General features: G+C 38.3%; 2 protein-coding genes across 2 annotated transcripts in view; both read right to left on the bottom strand.

Moving 5' to 3' along the window:
- Window positions 1-257: 257 nt before the first annotated feature.
- Window positions 258-1,196, bottom strand: LOC134754960 (uncharacterized; the record flags this gene model as incomplete). The annotated part of the gene is made up of 1 exon (XM_063691453.1): window positions 258-1,196. A coding segment is annotated over exon 1 (939 nt), but the record flags the coding sequence as incomplete, so codon positions are not given.
- Window positions 1,197-7,908: 6,712 nt separating this feature from the next.
- LOC134754931 (uncharacterized) overlaps window positions 7,909-20,815 on the bottom strand; it is a 47,604-nt gene continuing 34,697 nt past the window's right edge. The window contains exons 5-9 of the mRNA XM_063691412.1: window positions 19,450-19,670; window positions 15,075-15,141; window positions 10,006-10,052; window positions 8,084-8,114; window positions 7,909-7,990 (exon numbers count right to left, since the gene is read on the bottom strand). Coding sequence (XP_063547482.1) covers window positions 7,910-7,990; window positions 8,084-8,114; window positions 10,006-10,052; window positions 15,075-15,141; window positions 19,450-19,670 — 447 coding nt within the window. The 3' untranslated portion in view covers window position 7,909. The remainder of the gene's footprint in view (window positions 7,991-8,083; window positions 8,115-10,005; window positions 10,053-15,074; window positions 15,142-19,449; window positions 19,671-20,815) is intronic.

Below are 20,815 nucleotides of genomic sequence, written 5' to 3'. Positions count from 1 at the left end.
GCAAAATCGGTTCATAAGGCTAGTTATACACTACAATTATTTTCAAGTAAAGATATATATTTATTCGCGATAAAAAAAAAACTACGCCGGCTCCAACCCTATACCACGAACCCGAGAAGATTTAATTCCCTCCTAAATTGTAGGAGGGTATCCCAATATGGGACCGGCAACAAACTCGGCGGGACACATCTTTTCAAAACATATTATACTGAGAATGTCCAGCATCATCTAACACTAAGGTCTCACAGTCTATGTCTCACTTGCTCCTTTATCAGATGGACTACAGGATCCCAAGCTGGTGGTAGAGAAAAGCCATCTTCCCTATTAAAGTTTGGATATTTCTTAATCTCAATGGCCTCGCGCAGCATTCTGGGTATGTAACGCTTCTCCTTGGCAAGAACCAGAGGCTTATCAAACTTGATTGAGTGATTGGCTTTATCCATGACATGCTCACAGACTGCAGACCTAGGTCGACGGTGCTTGACATCAGCTATGTGTTCCTTCACCCGAGTGGAAATGCTCCGTTTCGTCTGCCCGACATATGATAGGCCACACTCACAGTCCAGCCTGTACACTCCTGCAATCTGTAGAGGGGTATTGCATTTTACAGGCCTCAGGAATTGTGACATCTTCTTCATTGGCTTGAAATATGTTTTTATAGAAGCACGCTTCAAGATGTGGCTGATCCTGTCCGTGACCCCCCTGACAAAAGGCAGAATGGCAGGCCTGCGCTCGACTGTGGGGATCTTAATGTGGGACCTCTGGTTGACCCGCGGTATCCTGAGCTCGTTTGCCTGGAGCGCGCGCCTGGCATGCTGGAGCTCCGCGGCCAGATGCTGGTCATCACATATCCTCTGGGCTCTCAGAAACAAAGATTTGCCTACTGTAACAAGTTGACTGGGATGGTGATGCGATTTGCCATTTAAGTACCTATCAGTATGAGTAGGTTTCCTATACACAGTGCGACCTAGGGTGTTATCAGGATCTCTTTTTACCAATACATCTAAGAAGGGGAGAGAACAGTATTTTTCCAACTCCATAGTAAATTTTATTTTGCTATGGATGGAATTTAGGTGATCCAAGAAAGTTGAAACACTATTTTTTGGAAGTATAGTAAAAGTGTCATCTACGTATCTTTTAAATATCTTCGGTCGCACAGGAGCCAATGAGAGTGCCCTCTCCTCGAAGTCCTCCATAAAGCTTGAGCAACAGATTAAGGTAGGCACCGGTCAATTGCAGGGAGTGTTGACAAGCACCGATTTTAATGATGTTGTTGAACAAGGTAATAAACGTTACGCATTTATATTTGAACAATACTTCCCAATCGTTTATTTTCAGTTAGTACCGGTTGTAGCACATCACTATTTATAAGACGTAGAAAACTAGCAACACGTGAAATGTCATTTTAGCGCAATAAAAGAATAATAGGCTTTAGTTGAAAGCATGGAGACTATATAAAGGAGTCAAATCTCTATGTATGAAAAGTGTCCATCAAAAAACAGTAATTAGGCGGCGCCACCATACACCGAAATACTACCAAAAACAACCTACGTAATTTGGTCGGGTCATTTGTTGCCTTATATGGTTCATGTTATATTCATGTCCCAGAGCCTAACTAGCGCCACCGGAGAGATTAAGAACTATGATTTAAAGCTGAAAGCGGTCATTTTTACAACAATTCTGCCATAAGAGATTGACATCCTTTCTATACCATCCATAATTTATTGATTAACCACTGACATATTCAAATTGACACAAGGCCTTATGGCTTTCTAAATAGTTATGCGGCGGGAGGTCGTATACACTACAACATCTATATTGAAAGTTAAATTGTATGTGGATGAAATATATTCTATTTGTTGTCATCTTCGTGGTTGTCATAACGTACATGCGCGATAACGATAATAAATATTTTTGTTGATTGAATAAGTTGTTATCGATTCTTTAGTACTGTAAGGTATCCTATCACTAATATCATATATTTCTTGTGTGGTAAGGGAAGTGTATTCGCGTAAATTTAAGGGTTTAGAAAAATGCCTACCTACATCTTTAGGAACTTTATACAGATCCGCGGTCGACGGCAGCCGTAGAATACACAAGGATATAGTCCATTGATCAGATAAAATTCCAGATCTATCTATATGACCCGTAAAGGACTGGCAGTAAGTTTGGGTTTGACGCTGCCGCATCAAATCAAATCAGCCCTTTTTCTCAACCATTTTTATATTGCAGCTTTAGGTAAAAAAATTAACGCCGCCAAACACGGTCGCAATTGGTAAATTAACACAATTTAAATTGTGATAGTCTCACGCAGTATATATATAGTTTTTTATCGCAACCTATTTCATGCAAGTTTAGCGAGAGAAATAGCAAAAAAATCCCGACAGGAAAAAAAAAAAATCACGCGCCACTTGCACAATCCACTAACCCAGGGTTAAGCGGTTAAACGGTTAACCCAGTGTCAAATTGTACTGTTAACCTTGGTAACTCGGTTTAATCGGTTAACCCTGGGTTAGTGAAATGGTGCAAGTGGCGCTAAGTCATATGAACTAAAATTATAAGGGAAACGTTTATAAATACGTTTTACTTTAAAAACTGTAATAGATGTCATATATTAAAGAAAAAAACGGCGGCGGGGTGGCTTAGGGGTTCATGGCGTTAGCCGCGATAGCTAAAGACGCCGGTTCGAATCCGGCCTTCACCACTGGAGGGCTTCGTCACTTTTTCTTTAATATATGACATCTATTACAGTTTTTAATTTATATATAGTAGTGTGACTACTTTAAAAAACACAAATCAAAATATTTAATAAAATAATTTGATTTGTTCTCAAAACTTGTTCACGTTTTACTTTAATAAATAATACTAATTTTTATAATTTAATTTTCTGTTTGCATAAAAAAGGTAAAGTTCAATGATTTATTTGATGATTAAATATTGTATCACATTTTTTATGATATAGAAAGCAAACAAGCAGACGATTTTAGTGAAGGTAAGCGAATACCGTCGCCCATGAAAATACAACGCCTGAGGGGACAATTGGACTTTTTTAAATCATGACTGTATGCAGTGGGTCTCTGCCTTACACGCCTTTACGTCGAACAAAAAACAAAACGACGGACAACATCTGTAATTTTACCGTATTTAACACTTATTTCGCTTAAAACTGTATTTTTTTCTACGCAAGTGTGATGAAAAATATTGTGTGTAACACGAAAGGTATGAAAATTATAAACTCAATTATAATTAAATAAATATTGATTTGTCCATACCTCCTTATTGCGCAATGTACTCAACGCTCTTTCACTCTTTTCAAACGAGCGAGCGAAGCGAAGTTCTTACATTCAACTTAGAACACACGGCTGGCTAGGGGCACGTCCCGGCATTTCGATGTTTTTAAACTGAACAAAGTTCATCTATACTCTGATAGAGTATAGATGGATGGACAATAACTTAAGTAAATTTGTTCTAATTTAAATGAAATTGGGTAAACGCGTAGATGAAGGCATTATATTTTAGTTATTAAATTATGAGCACGCTCGATCAAAGGGGTTATGGAGCTAGAAGAGCCTAGAGGGCCAAAATGCTATTTGTGAGGGGTCTTGCTATTCTGGTCGACTTATTTGCAAAAAAGTATGGTCGAGCATAAGATAGGTAGGTATTTGACATTTGACAAGAAAGATTACGGCTTACCACATATACAGTTTATTTTAATCTCACTTAAGTTTTAAGTAAGTATTAGTTAAGGGTCTCCGGCAAGCTCAGTTCTCCATACAAACGTAGTTCCGCTCTCATTTTAAAACGACTAGCAAGATTGGTCTGAAACTTTGTACTTACAATAGGATAAGGTATATCTATGTCTGTAATTAGTTTATGTAGCTTCAGATACAGTGAATTTAAGTTTTTCATACAAAACTTGTTTTTGTTCTATTTCGTTTCTTTTATAAACTGGAGCTATATAAACTAAATTCAGACCTAGATATACCTCATGTCATTGTATGTGCAAAGTTTCATTATAATCCAACACGTAGTTTTAAAATAAGAGCGGAACTACGTTTGCATGGAAAGGTGCAATTCGGCCGAGCTTGCCGGGGACTCTTAAGGGCTCCACAGACCTTGCAATAAATCGCACGCGGTTTTCGATCCTTTGCCGACTAGGTAGGTGCATTTAATTGATCTAACTTTTTGGCGAACCGCGAGTTCTCAGTTCGGGGCGAAGTACTAGTTTATAAGGTTGGCTTTAATATTGATTCTGGTTCGAATTATAACGAATGTAGGTACATATATATTTTTTACTGTGGAAGGTACGAAATTATTACATATGGTACCTACAGTACTTAGTAATTTTTATACTTTTGTGATCCAAAAGTGCTTGTTTTTGTTTTTTCTAGATGACGATTTCGGGGTTCTTCGGTTACTTTGTTTTATTGTTGCATCATCGTAGTCACTTTCATCAATACTTCTCTTTAACCAGTTTCCGGTAGTTTTAGAGTTCTGTAATAAACAAAATAGTTATTTGTCTGACAAGGGAGCAATGTATTATTTATCTAGCTGTCCTGCTAATTTTGAAACCCGAGCTAGCAAATAAAAATCCAAAATTGGTATAAAGTGGAATCTTGAGCATTGCGAGGATTTTAAGTCATGAGAGGAGAACAAACATTGCTGCCGAGCAAGAAACTGTTTAGTGCGGAAACCGCAGCGTTAGACGCATTCGATCAACGGAGTGCATTTGCCGCATCTGCATCCCGAAAACCTGTCATTATTTTTCGCGGCAAATTTTCACCATAATTATTAAAAAATACGACTAATTTACATTATGAAATAAAACTATGAAAACGGATTATATCGCGTATATTGAATTTATAATACATCCCGACGTTTCGAACCCTTTACAGCGTTTGGTCAACGGGTGACTGAGGAAAAATTACTAATAATTTTAATAATTAATAATTAGTAATTTTTCCTGGCTTGCCGCGCGTACTTGTCGGGTGGCCCGGATGACCTATTAGACCTGACGGCCGATGCTGTGCAGTGGTTGCAAAATTTGGATGTTGTCTTATAAAATAATATACTGTACATAATTTTTGCCTATGTGACTATATCGCCATACGATTAAATAAATAAATGTATAAATACTTAAATACATAGAAAACACCCATGACTCAGAAACAAATATCAATGCTTATCACACAAATAGATGCCCGTATGCCCCGTACCGGTATTCGAACCCAGAGCCATCGGCTTCATAGGCAGGGTCACTACTGTCACTAGCCGCTAGGCCAGACCGTTCGTCAAATAATAATATGTAGTTATAATAAAATTCTAGTTGCCATTTACATTTGGTCATTTATTGGCGAGCAAAATTCAGTCGGTTTTTTTATTTATTATCATTACGTATAATGCAAAATCAATGTGAACCTTTTATCAAAAATATAGGCAATCAACACTATCATGTAAATGAAGTAAAATTTTAATACAATAAAAAAATATTTACGCGATGTATGCCAAATTGCAGATTTTTAATACTAGCAAACACTGAGCCGAGACAAGACAGACGTGGGAGAATTATAAAGGTTCCTAGTTGACCAACTTACCTTAAAGTCAAAATACAAATTTATTTCCCAATATAGTGTTCTAAGCGTATACAATTGTTTATAGTTGGCTCACCTTTGACCTGAAAAAGGTAAAGCACAAAAGTTTTACACATATTTCATGCATATAAAATCCGTGATTATATACATCATCTCCTGGGTGGGGCTAATAGTAAGCGTTAGACCGTTGGGCGGTATGAAATATGTACTTAATGTAATTATACACGGTGATGTCACGTTCAAAATGGATCAAACGGAGAGACATAGAGATATAAGATATACAATGTGTTTGAACAGCTATGGTGTAGCGGTGGACGTGCATAATGCGAGGAATTCTATCAACAAATCACCCCCATACCTATTTTTCCTCAACCAATTTAAAATTGCATCTGTTTGGTTGCCAATATTGTTTTGCAGGAGTTTGTACATTTTCCTATTTTCTTTTACAATGACGCAGTTTGCACTCATAAAAATATCCGTGTAATATTTAAGAATATTTCAGCTTACTAAAACAACTGTTTTTTTAATACTAAAATTAAAGTAGGTATGTTGCCAGCATGTTATCTCTCTTTTTCAAAACACTCACTTTTTTATTTTCTATCATCATGCTAACATGATAATACCTTAACCTACAGATTTGCAATGATAATATACTTAATATTATTACTACGCAATCGAGTATCTATAAAAACTTTTATAAAAAGAAGATAAACATATCAGTTGGTAACGCATATACTTAAACACGGAACCCTAAAAAGGATAATATTTTATTTCATCCTTTTTGAAGTCGGTTTATCTTTTTTTATAAAAGTTTTTATTTTTCCATTTTTAGTTTTAAAACACTACCTTCTTCTCTACCTTCACCTCTCACACCTACCCCTTACCTCCCTCTCAGTCACTTTGGTTGTTTCCAACACTACCTACATCAAAAATCATAATACACATACGAGGAAAGTTCCACATTTCGTCCGTGGTTTCATCATCAGTAGCCTTACCACGAGTTTGACATTGATATATTCGCTATCGTGTGCGTAACTTACTATTTATACATCTCGCTCATACTGGCATATTAGTGTACAAAGTATTAAGTTACGAAGACGCTAGCGAATATTTAGTGTCAAACTCGTGGTTAGGCTACAGTTGCACTACATCAAATTGGTGGTTTTTGGGAGGAAATGTTTGAGTTACTTTAGAAAACACCGAAATCACCATACACGTGCCTTTAAAAATTGAGGAGTTCCCTCAATTCCTCACGGATTCCATCATCAGATCAAAACCAAAAATGTTACGAAAACACCTAGGAGGTAACTTCTTTCAAACAGAAAAAGAATTACTTAAATCGAATCTTGGGTCAAATATGTAACATCTCATTACTGTATCTAAGCAAATAAACATTTCTGATTTCTGGGTGCCGAAGTAATCGCTGAAATCATTATCATCAAAACAATCATCATCATCAGCTCCACCTCATCAAATTGGTCGTTTTCGAGAGAAAATGCTCGAGTTGCTTAAGAAAACACCCAAATCACCATACATGTGCCTTTAAAAATTGAGGAGTTCCCTCAATTCCTCAAGGATCCCATCATCAGAACAGCACCAGATGAATGTGGGACGACCTTGGAGGTCCTTTCAAACAAAAAAATAATTGTTCAAGTCGGACCACGGGTCTCGGAGTAATCGCTGAACATCCTACATTAAAAAAATCATCATCACTATCATCAAAACAATCATCATCTTTAGTTTAGTGGACACTTCATCAAATTGGTCATTTTCGAGAGAAAATGCTCAAGTTGTTTATGAAAACACCCAAATCACCATACATGTGCCTTTAAAATTTGAGGAGTTCCCTCAATTCCTCAGGGATCCCATCATCAGATCAGAACCAGATTAATATGGGACCAACTTGGACGTTGCTCCTTTCGAATAAAAAAAGAATTACTCAAATCGGACCACGGGTCTCGGAGTAATCGGTGAACATACATTAAAAAAAATAGCCACAACCGAATACAGAACCTCCTCCTTATATGAAATTGAAGTCGGTTAAAAAGTACAGCATCAGACGTTTAGTTTGTGAAGTTCGACTTTCGTTGAATGTTTGAAATCATTTCAATGCAATTTTAACATAATAAACGGCAAATCCGAAAAGCAAATTATGTTTTTTAACAAAATAAATAAAATAAATTCTAATTAATTCATCACTTTAGAGTATTAGTAAGTAGGTAGGTACTATGAGCGAATGACTCCACTCCGCTCCGCTCTCGGTTCACCACATTTTGTGCAAAGTTGCCAGAAGCAGAATCCACTTTTATGCAATTATTTTACCTGTGCCGGTAGTTTCGTTTAGGATTTATCTTATTGAATATGCCAATGATCAATTTCTTTGCTTTGCTGTCCCTCACCTAAAAAGGAATGTTATAATGGTAAAAACTTCATTATTTTTGTTCATTAATGTTAACAATTAATAAAAATGGTTAAAATAAATTCAAATTTACCGAGTCTAAACTAACAGGTACGAGATAGAATCTGAAATCATACAAAATATAAATAGGTATATTATTATAATACCAAAAGAAATGCCAAAAGAAGTACCTTGTCCATCCATTCATCTATCCCTTTGTGGAAACCACCAGTTTGGCACTGACGTAAACGCTATCGGGAATAGTAGTTTATGTGACTGCTACATAATGAAAGGTAATAAAACTCGAGTGTGGGTTTATGAAACGAACGTAGTGAGTTTCATACAAGAATCACACGAGTGTTTTAATGCCTAATTATGTACAGTTACATACACTGCTTTATCTAGACACATATTATAAACTCTCTATGATATATTCACTAACCTCATATTACAGCCGACATTGGGGCATAGTTGCTTTCTGGCGGAATTCGCGGATATGAGGTGGCGTCTCCGAAATATCTTTATCGCACATTTTACACGAAACTTTTGCTAGTTACTTTAAAAACAACAAAACAAATTATTTTTTACTTACAAACTAATTAAAAGATAAACTGTACGTCAAATGGCGGCTAAGAAAACTTTTTTCACGCATGTCACGCATCCGTAGTTTTTTTTAATTCAGAGACAAACTAGAGTGGGGGTCGATTGCCATATCGTTCGATACCAACTAACAAGCGAGATTTGTCAAATTTGTATGCAATTAGCTCCATGCATGAATTTATTTTTATTTTTGGATTCATAATTTATATCGTTGGAACACCGGGAATGATAAAAATACTTTTGTAAACCTTAACATTATTTTATTAAAAAATATTTAAAATGTTGAAAATTTTTGAGCGGTTGAAACGCTTATAATTTTTGGCGCGAATTCGACAGAGCGTGATGACGTCACACGTTGGGCGGCCCAACTGACGTTTGCTACTAATGACACTAATCTGTCGAACACGTGACGTCACGTGGCGTTTCGAGCGTTTCGCTCACTAGCTTTTCGCGGGAAAATTTTAGTACTTTTTATTTATAATTTTAAGTAATTAAATGGTAATTTAAAAACGGAAATGCATTTTTAACATGATATAACGGTAACAAACATCCGAATAAAACATATTTCGTTCAAATATAAACTTCATGCATGAGGCTAATTGACATTTCATTTCGAATAAAACGTCATCTCGACTGATATTAGAATAGAGGTCAAATCAAATTTCTTTGTTTTTCAGAGACGTTCCAAATTTGAATAAAATAATATTATCGAAATCGATGTTATTATTTAGCAATAATAACATTTTCACAGATAAAAAATACAGCCTGTAACAAAACAGTATCTTAATGTTGGCCATTATTTACGGATTTTGAAGGCATCATAGAGGGTTTATGATATGTGTGTAGATAAAGTAAATTACGTAGCCGTTAGCGTATATGTCAGTTTTGACACTGTCAGTGACTCATGGTACAGGTACATTTCTTGTTCATGTATCGTAGTTACCTAAGTTCTCTAGATTGAGTATATTAGTTAATTACAAATCATTATCTTTCTATATTTAACATTACTTTTAATTTTATAATGCTATGTTCCATTACGCTATAAAAATCAGTAAAATAAATAATGTATAATACATCTTTTCCTTCTTTGATATACAGAGTCACTTCTACCCCTTTTTAGGGTTACGTACCCAAAGGGTAAAAACGGGACCCTATTACTAAGACTCCGTTGTCCGTCTGTCTGTCACCAGGCTGTATCTCATGAACCGTGATAGCTAGGCAGTTGAAATTTTCACAGATGATGTATTTCTGTTGCCGCTATAACAACAAATACTAAAAAGTACGGAACCCTCGGTGCGCGAGTCCGACTCGCACTTAGCGGGTTATTATTAAGTCACTCTTCGTGCCTCCTTTCACTAACTTTCAAATAAGTAGTCCATGTTCTACCTATTACAATCAGTAAAAACGAAAACTAACTTAGATTTTGGATGTGTTGTCGTCGAATCAGTAGGCCTGGGATTCACCTGAAAATTAAATACATAGTTATTGCATTATTAACTTTAATGGTATCTATAAAAAAATTAACTACACGCCTTAAAAATAAAATTGATGACCTGTATAATGACTGTGGTAGCTCTGGCTATCTAACGGAGTGTATGCGGTTTTTTTTTTGTGGCTTCTACAAACTATTTTCAAGACACGTACTACCAACATTTAATAAACTGTTTCAACCACATAGGTAGACATAACTAAAGTATTTTTATCTACGTTAGGTACTTTGCAAGGTGTTTAAGAAGTGCGTGTGTAAAAAGTTGCTGCGTGTTTTAAAATGCCGCAAGTATTACAATTAAATATATTTCTGTTAGTATTATATATTTTGGAGGATATGTTGACCGCGTCCGTAGGCGAAGCAGTGCTTCTTGACTCTAGTTAACCCTATATGTGTCCCCTGGGTAGTGCCAAATGGTCAACACACAATTCCTTCGGGTAGTGAGGTTAAACAGTGGCCTCACGTAATTTTAAATCACTGTTGTTATAGCCGGTGGTAGAGTCCTTTTTAGGACTCGTTTGGTTGGCGACCACCTTCGCGTTGTAGTTGGCCGCAAAGCATCCTTTCTGCTGATGTGTTCCGGTTGAGTGCGCGAAAACCAGTCCCCCTTTCCGATCAACTTAGTCTCGACAGCTCTTGGTCTGCATAGACCCGTCCCTTGCTTTCCTGCTTCAGGCGTGTTTCTTTGGCGCGGGGGCCAGGGAGACCCGGTGAAACGGTTATCCGCTGGCCGCCCGCTGGTTCGTAGAGGACCCGAACCCCAATGTGTCCCAGTTGGGAAGGCTATCCTGCCGCCAGTGTCAAAAGCCCTTGGGTTGGTGGCTGCGCCGGGTTGGGATTCCGGAGTGGAACGCAGCGTTTGACCTCGGGTCGGACCGGGGGCCCTTCCGTCCCCCGTGCCAGGGAATCACTCTACCTGTTGCATCTTGGCGAGATTTGGCCTCGCCTGTGACCTCGCGGCTGTCGATTCCTAGTTGATCCAAATCTTTCTCTATTACCCTGCTTCATAACAATCATGCCTGTACACAAAAAGAAAAAACGATTTACAGCGGCTCCTCATTCCACATTAACTGTGGATTTTGCAACATCAGGGGCCTCCACTCCAACTTGAATTCCGTCCAACACCAGCTTGAGATGGACAGGCCGGCCCTGTTCTTCCTAACGGAGACGCAAATATCTACCCCGGCTGACATTTCTTATCTAATGTATCCTGGCTACACTCTTGAACACAAGTTCGTGTCAAAAGCCGGAGTGTGCATGTTCATCCGGGATGATATTTGCTGCCGTCGTTTGGGCCACCTTGAAGACAGAGACCTGTCGCTGATTTGGGCGCGTGTTGACTATGGGGGCCACACCCGTATCTACGTGTGCCTATACAGGTCTCACAGCGGAGACTCGAAGACCGATCGTCTCTTGGAGCGCGTACAAGCGGGACTCAACGAAGTTCTCGAGCGGCTTCCCTTGGCAGAGTTAATAATTCTCGGCGACTTTAACGCACACCACACTGAGTGGTTGGGATCTGTGCGCACTGACTATGCCGGGAGAGCTGTTCTCGACCTTGCTGCAGCGTACGACCTCTCCCAACTAGTTGATGGTCCTACTAGAATCCCAGACATCGAAGGTCATACTCCCGCCCTATTGGACTTGCTGCTGACATCACATCCTGAACATCTCCAGGTCTCCCGTCTCGCTCCCTTGGGTTCGTCAGACCATTGCCTGGTTCGTAGTACCGCATTAACGGACCGGACAGGGCATACTCGACCCCTTGGGTCCAGACGTGTGTGGCACTATAGGTCAGTAGACTGGGATGGGTTGCGGGAGTTTTACGCGTCCTATCCTTGGAAGCAGCTCTGCTTCTCTACGGATAATCTTGACGACTGCGCGGAACTGGTAGCCGACACAATTCTTCAGGGTATGGAATGCTTTATTCCGAGCTCCCTGGTTCGTGTCGGTGGTCGATCTCAGCCTTGGTTCGGTAAGTCTTGCGCTGAAGTTCCCAAGTCTAAGTGCGAGGCCTACCAGGCTTGGGTAGCCGCCAGTAGAGTCAACGATCCGAATGCTTCCGTATTGAAGAAGCGATATAATGCTGCGTCCAGATCCTGCAAGAAGCGTATTGCTGCAGCAAAGTTCCAACACACTTACAGAATTGGCGAGAGACTGGTAAATCCGCCCGCTGGGACTCGTAATTTCTGGTCTCTCGCCAAAGCTGTACAGGGGAACTTCTGTAAGGTCTCCCTTCCTTCTCTGCACAAACCTGACGACTCACTGGCTCATTCTGCAAAAGAGAAAGCGGATCTTTTGCTTTTTGCGTCAAATTCGACACTTGACGACGGGGGCAGCATGCCACCCACCATCCCGCGCTGCGAACACTCCATGCCCGAGGTCCGCTTCACTCAAAGCGTAGTAAGGCGTGCACTTTTTGCTCTCGACGTCAATAAATCTAGTGGACCTGATGGTATACCCGCTATTGTGCTTAGAACGTGCGCTCCAGATCTAGCTCCGGTTTTAACGCGCCTATTCTCGCTTTCATACTGCTCAGGTAAATGCCCGTCATCCTGGAAGACTGCTTGGGTCCATCCAATCCCTAAAAAGGGTGATCGCACAAACCCTTCCAACTACCGGCCGATTGCGATTACCTCTCTTCTCTCCAAGGTGATGGAGCGTGTGGTTAACAACCAGCTCCTAGCATACCTCGAGGACCACCAGCTTATAAGTGACCGGCCATATGGCTTCCGCCATGGTCGCGGCGCTGGTGATCTTCTGGTATATCTCACTCATCGTTGGGCCACCGCTATTGAGAGCAAGGGAGAAGCTCTGGCAGTTAGCCTAGACATAGCAAAGGCTTTCGATAGGGTTTGGCACAAAGCGCTTCTCTCCAAGCTTCCTTCGTACGGGCTCCCTGAGGGACTATGCAGATGGTTCGCTAGCTTTCTATCTGGGCGTAGCATTGCAGTCGTCATCGTCGAGCAATGCTCAGATCACCGGCCCATTAACGCCGGCGTACCCCAAGGATCTGTACTGTCACCTACTCTGTTCATCCTTCATATCAATGATATGCTATTGACTAGCAATATCCATTGTTATGCAGATGACAGCACAGGTGATAGCTTCTACACAGGTCGTGCAAAGGTGTTGGAATGTAGAATGCAACTTGTGTCCGAAATCGAGGCCTCTCTTGAGCAGGTATCCGAGTGGGGTAAACGTAACCTCGTCCAGTTTAACCCCAGTAAGACACAAGTTTGCGCGTTTTCCGCTAAGAAAACTCCATTTGTCTTAGCGCCTAAGTTCCAGAACATTCCCCCTGCCATATCCAAGAGTATCGGGATACTCGGCGTCGACATTACGAACGAAGTCCAGTTTCGGGGTCACTTGGAACTCAAAGCCAAATTGGCCTCTAAGAAGCTTGGGATGCCTCAATAGCGCAAAACAGTACTTCACACCAGGTCACCGGCTTTCGTTATACAAAGCGCAGGTTCGACCACATATGGAGTACTGTTCTCATCTCTGGTCTGGAGCACCGAAATACCAACTTCTTCCACTTGACTCCATCCAACGTCGGGCAGTTCGTATTGTTGGCGATCCCGATCTCACAGTCGGTTTGGAACCTCTTAGCCTTCGGAGGGACGTTGGCTCTCTGTGCGTGTTCTACCGTCTGTACAATGGGGAATGTTCTGAAGAACTTTTTGATCCTGTGCCACTGTCACGTTTTTACCACCGCACCTCCCGCCAAAGAAACAAAGCTCATCCTCACTTTCTTGACACGTGGCAAACCAAAAACAAGCGGGCATCTCGCTCGTTTTTGCCCAGGACGTGCAAGTTGTGGAATAAGCTACCTTCTGAGGTGTTTCCCTTGCGCTATGACATGGCTTCAAGAAGCAGGTATTTAGGGTTCTCATAGGTGGGCAACGCATTAGTGGCTCCTCTGGTGTTGCTTATGTCCATGGGCGGCGTTGACTGCTTCCCATCAGGCGGCTCGTCTGCTTCCTATTACAAATATATATATAACCAATTAACGCTAGTTTAATATATATATGACGTTTTAATGCCCTATATACAATTTCTAAGATTACCAAATATTTCTTGAGTTACTAATAGTCATTAGGTAAATAGTTTGATTATTAAGCTACATTTATAAACCACAAAATGTATTTAATAACGATTTATTTTTATATTTGTTATTATTTCATATATTATCTTTAGGATTAGCGATCAAATCATGTGACGGTAAATTGTGGGTACAACCAGGGGCCGATTTTTGAATTTCGAGCGGTCGTTTTCGTATGGCTCCCTTCAATATTACTAGGCATTTAAATTCTACTAATAGATTGAAAACGAGTGGTCAATACCACTAGATTCCCAATTTCTATTGCTCGTATTTCTAAAATATCAATTCGCCGTTTTCCACAGATTATCGAGTGACGAAATCGAGCGCTCGAAATTCAAAAATCGGGGCCCCGGTTGCTTAAATAACCTCGCTAACCGTTTTATATCATAAGGCATGTGGAGTACACAAGACACGTTGCAAACGCGTTTTGGGGTGTTTTTTTATTTACTAAGTATTTACTTATATTTCTTATTTTGCTATTTAGCGAAAATTTTATTATATGTTTAGCACATCAGCACATTATCAGTTTCTTTTTGTGCCCACGAATACTGTGCATTTTCGCAATGATTTATGTTAAACATTTCAAATAATCTGTATTAATCTGAGATACAGCCTGGTGACAGACAGACGGACAGTGGAGTCTTAGTAACAGGGCCCCGTTTTTAGCCTTTCAGTACGGAACCCTAATAAAAGTACCTAACCTAATGTGCCTCCAGCAGCCGAGCGGGGATAGCGCCGCAGAGTACTATTTAATACGCACCGTGTGCAAGACTGTACTGCCTTCTGCTTCTGACCCTTGATATTCCTAGTCACCTCTCGCTCGAGAGTATCTCATGTTAGGCGAGATTCTAGCTTTGAGATCGTATTTCATATTTTCACGCATTAATTTACCTCGGGGTAATCTGAAAACATTCTTCTATTGCTGCTGTAGAGTATTCTACCACTTCTGCCACCGTATCTGCAAAACGAACAAGAATCGTTTAATGTCGCTAATTAAGATTTCAAACCTGAGCTTCGTGGAACTAATTTTGTATTTTTTTACTCTTTTGGGCTCATATAGAACTAAACTGACTTGACCATAGCTAAAATTTGCTATGCTGCTTTACATCTTGAAAACGGCTGATTGCATGAAAAATGATTAAAACATAACTTGTCGTAAATTTCATGTTGTACAATTCTGCAATATTGGAGCTATAGGAACCTTGATATCCACGAAACAGCGATTTTTGTGACATTTGACCTTGAGTAACTTCCGACGCGCGCACGATTTCCGTTGACTTAAGGTATAATAATAGCACAATCGGATTAGGACTAACTTCGAAATCTCTAGAACAGTCCTGAAATTTGGTATGTATATAAATTAAAGGCCCTTTTTTCATGTCCATATCATTTGACATTTGAGGGTGTTTGAATGAACAAATTCACGTTTTTTGGTCTAAAATAAGAAATATAGCAATTTCTACCACTTGTCGTATTTTTTTTCTTATAAACAACTTTATTTCCATATGCAATGGCAACCCGTGATAAATTTATTTTCAACCAGTTTGAATGTGACTGGCGTTTGAAGTTTACGTGTTTCTGTTTTTGAAGTTTTGTATGGAAAAATTAGATCCCAGATAAGAACAGTGTACGTTTGGAGCAACATATGAAGTGCTTATTTAATGTTTACCTGTACAAAGTTTAGTTATTTGGATATATTAAGAGTTAAACCTTCTATAAATGCACACTTTGTCGGCGTATTATGCGATTAAGTATTTATGTTTTAGAGTTCCATTACTGGCTTATCAAATGTTCTGAAACCAGTAAATGAACGGTGTGTGTCGTCTAGATTTCATTTTTTTTTTTAAATTTATATGTAAACGAAATGGTATTGAGATTGTTTTTTTTGTGATTCTGCATAGAAAACGATTCTGATTCATTCAGCCAGTATTGGAACAAACCAAATTTCTAGATTATTCATAGTCCATTTACTAGATTTTGCATGCCTATGTATGAACAGTACAAAATTTGGCTTGTTCATTCATTGGGTGTCTACTAATTCTATGTATTAACAATGTAACCACGAACAATGGAATGAAAAGTCTATTATTTTAAGCATTATTTGCTGAGCCCGACCTTTTTTCATCAAACTATGCACGTTGTTTCTTGTTTTAAATATTGATTCTCTTTTTCTTATTAATATGTAACAGATTTCTGTGTTATTGGTGAATAACCATCATTTTATTAAATTCTTATATATTTAATATCAAATAGAGGGGATAAAAAGATATGAACGCTTTCGCTATGCCTACTAGAATAGAGCTGGAAACGGGTTTTAAGTTAAAAATGTGTTTTTAATGCTGACTAAAAAGATTGAAATTATGTTCATTCACTGGGTTTTGCGTTGTTCATTCACTAGTTTTCACGTTCATTCATTAGGTTTTTGGGTACTTTTTGGTTATAACTCAAAAACTATGAAAGTAATAAAAAATCGCAGAAACTACTTTCTTAATTATTAAATGAGGATTGATTAAATCGCAATTAATTATTCAAATTATTAATGAATGCTTAGAAATGATTTTTCAAACTTGGATAATTGCTTAAGTGTTCATTCACTAGAGGTCTTACACTACCCTTTCATGGGATATTCTTTTAATAGGAAACTTAGAGGAATATGAATTCCACTTTTGTCTATACATTTGTACACGTCCTTCCCAATATCAACATTTTACTCGACTGCGACTTAACCAGAAAGTAGGGTTATGGGTTTAAGTACTGATGATTCAGTACACTCTGTAGCTTAAGATACTGGACGGATTTTTTTAAATGATGTATCGGTAAATTCCTCTTGCCCTTCACAACCTGTTTATACTTGTTTTATTAAAGAAAAATCAATACAACCGCGTTGAGAGGACGCTGAATATTGAAACATATTTTTTTCTTCTTGCGTCTAAACTATTGAACGGATTTCAATAAAATAGGCATTAGTAGATCCATAATTGCTAGTGCTATGCAATTAACAAAATTTAATAAAATTAACGAAAAAAATGTTTAGGGCTAAATAAAGTGATTGCAAAAACAGATTTTAGGTCAAACGGGATTGGCAATAGTGACATTAATCAAACTTGACACTTACAATTACTTTCCCTGTTTGCGTGTCTTCAAATTTGAGCTTCGGGGACCACGGGGATCAGACGGAATATGAAAAAATATACGACTTTTTTGGTTTTCCGTTTTATCTCTGTAGCTATGGATTTTATATGATTATCGTGTATGTCAAAGTGAAAGCTTATTCCACACAAAAAAGGTTTACGACACTATCAAACTAAAATGACGCCATCTCATAGAAATATGGCTCAAAAGTCAAAAAGTTGTGCTAATTCATCTCCTACTGACGTTTTGTTCAAACAAAACTCGGAAATTAATATATATTTGTACTTTTTATTAACTTACTAGAACACACATAGGGTAAGGATGCAACAATGCAGCAGTTTCGAGTGCTAGGACTTCAACGTAGCACAAAATCCCATCCGTGAACTATATAATATCTAATACTTTATTGACCCATTTTTTTAGTATAAATATTCTCCATTTTCCAATTAACTAGTACAAGTATTTTTTCTGAATTTTATTTTAATAAAACGTCAGTAGGAGATGAATTAACACAACTTTTAATGGTGCCTTACACCATTTTTTCATAGAAAAGTAGATTTAAAGTAAAACGCGAATTTCTCTAGGATGGGACACATTTTCCAAGACGGCCGCTATTCCTCGAGGTCCCCAAATGGAAAATTGTGTGGACATGAAAAAGGGGCCTTTAATTTATATACATACCAAATTTCAGGACTGTTCTAGGGATTGCGAAGATAGTCCTAATCCGATCGATTGTGCGAGGGTGAAGGTGTTTCCAGCTTTTTATCTCATTTTTCGAGGTAAAACCCTTAATTTGCCTGTATTACTTTTACTTAGTTATATAGTATACGTAGTATTGCTCTATACTGGCTATATTTTAGCGGGTATAGTACCTACATGACTATGACAGCTCTATAAAGAAATAAAGCTTCACATTGATATGTAAACATACATTTTTGCTGTGTGTATACACCTATTATATAGTGATTGCCGAACGCTTTTATAAGTACCTATATGACGGAGTGCTACAGCTGAAACCTTAATAGGCCGTCTATACCAGTCTTTAGCGATGTAAGCCAAAACTAATATAGACTACTTTGTAACTTGGATAATATGAAGTAAGTAGGTAGGACTGTATCGTTTATTATGGGTACAGATACAACCTGGTCTAACTGTTTACATGTGTATTTTTTTTGTATTATTTTGTTCTTATTTTATTTTTATTTTAGGGACTTTATGATGCTTTCAATATCGTCTAGCAAATATAATTTGACCAAGCCTATCCAGCTTAATTTGAGACTATTAAATTTCACCGAGTCCTTGGTACGATTTATACAAACAAAAGGTTAATATGCTGCCAAAACATGTTATCTAAGTGTCCTCTTCATGATTGCTCAATTGAGCATCCACAGAATAAAAATATGTGGTGAATTTTTATTTTTACATAAAAACGACATTTTCGCAACATTTTGGATTCCCGTCAATTTCTGACGCAAGCGGAACGAGTGAGACAGCTAAAATAATCTACCAAAAACCAAAGCCTAACGGACATTCATGGCGTTGAACCACGACAAGAGCAGGTGGATGGAAACACTCCATGATAATTATATTGGCCATGCAAACATGCCATATTCTATAAAAGGCCACCATGCACAGATCCATAACTTTTTTATTAACTAAAAGAATTTGTTACACTATGCCCAGATGTTTCGCTTTACGAATCATGTGTAATTGCTGTTTACATAGTACGACTTTTTTTTGTCTAATATCGTCTTGTTCGTAAACCGTAATTTTTTTTGTTAGTATTTGTCGAAAATCGTTATTGTTACTCGGGAAGATTGGGTAAATTTTGTCCAAACCATATGCTTTACGTATAGCTCCCAGTCCAAAATGTGTACCTTATTAAAGCACTAATTAAACACATATGTAATTTTTAAATATGGAACTAAATAAAAGCAGCTAAGTGCCAGTTGCACCATCCGCACTTGACAGACTGATCAACGTCACCGGGCGCGCCGCGGCAGTTTACTATGAAACTTTCCATACAATAAATTCAGCGAACTCTTTAACGATGACAAACAGTTTGGTGCAAGCGACCCTTAGTAAAGTTGTACCCATAATAAACGATACAGTCCTTATTTCGTTCTACACTTACCGAATACCTAAATTACTTGGATTTCCGTAAATTCCGATATCATTTTCTACGTGAGGGAACGTCACTGCTGACTTTAGCATTCCTAGCGTGGGTCTTATCAGCGTGTGGCCAGGTAAGATTGGCTCTGCGTTGGGAAGATGCCACTCGTTTGATGGGACACCAATCACACTCTCGCCTTCATGTCGGTTGTATTCAAACAATCGTCTGGTGTTTAATTGGTTCTGTAATATTTTAGGAAATAATAATTTTAATTACTTAAAAAAAACAGCTAAGCGCGCTAATACCTACGGATTATGACATGAGTCTGAGAGGATTTAGTAGGACACAAATACGGCCCGGAACTGTAACTAATTCTGGAGATATTTGAAAGATACACATAGACCAGACCTGCTAGCATGAGTTGCGTTCTCGCGCGCGACTCCATACATCTAGCGCGACTTCAAGTATGGACTCGCGCACGAGAACGCAACTTATGCTAGACCGCCAGATATTGGGCTCCGTAATACCAATTCAAGATGCAGAAGACCGATCTTAGAGATTTGCGACAGAGGTGTTATACCTATTTTGTGTTATCTATGAGACCTACGGCCACAGAAGAAATAGTTAATTGTCTTGTCACTCATGTCAATATCATTCAATAAAATAACGTAAATATTTACCTATGTTATTGTTAATATAAATAATGAATACATAAAATTTAGGATTTAGTTAACAACCCCCCTGAATATCTGACACGCTAGTAAATTATTATTTTTCACCTCAGCAGCTCGAACAAGCCTATTTTCGTCACTCCGTGGAGTGAGGAAAGTGCGACTTTCCTCACTCCAGGGAGTGAAACAATGTAGCTTTTTAATTTAGTGAAGGCCATGAACTTCATACTTTTATTACATTTTTTTTTATGGTATGGTATGGTACGATACGGTACGGTACGGTCCTGTCCCGTATCGTATCGTAACGTATCGTATCGTACATATTATAATACTTTTTTTTCTGTTTATTCTGTGTAATTCGAAATACATTTTAACCTTTAATATGTTCTCACTACTGAGGTGAAAAATTATGTGTGCAACACGAGAGCAAAGTTATTTTACATCTCGTGTTTTTGAGTCCCTCGCTACGCTCAAGATTCTACCTTAGAATAAACTAAAAATAAACACTCGCAAGAAAAACCAACTTTCCTCTCTTGTTGCACAAATAACTATTGTAATCCTTTCATACCACAAAACTCAGGTACCTACTTAAATTAGTTTTGCGCACATGGTAAGACGTGTGATCCGAAACTAATGATAATGACTATGATAACATCAAATTGTCGTAAATGGTCAAACAACGAACGAATTAATTGTAGTCACTTTACAAATAAATA

The sequence above is a fragment of the Cydia strobilella genome, chromosome Z (assembly GCF_947568885.1).
Source record: "Cydia strobilella chromosome Z, ilCydStro3.1, whole genome shotgun sequence".
NCBI classification, from domain to species: domain Eukaryota; kingdom Metazoa; phylum Arthropoda; class Insecta; order Lepidoptera; family Tortricidae; genus Cydia; species Cydia strobilella.
This window is presented reverse-complemented; position numbering and strand designations above follow the sequence as displayed.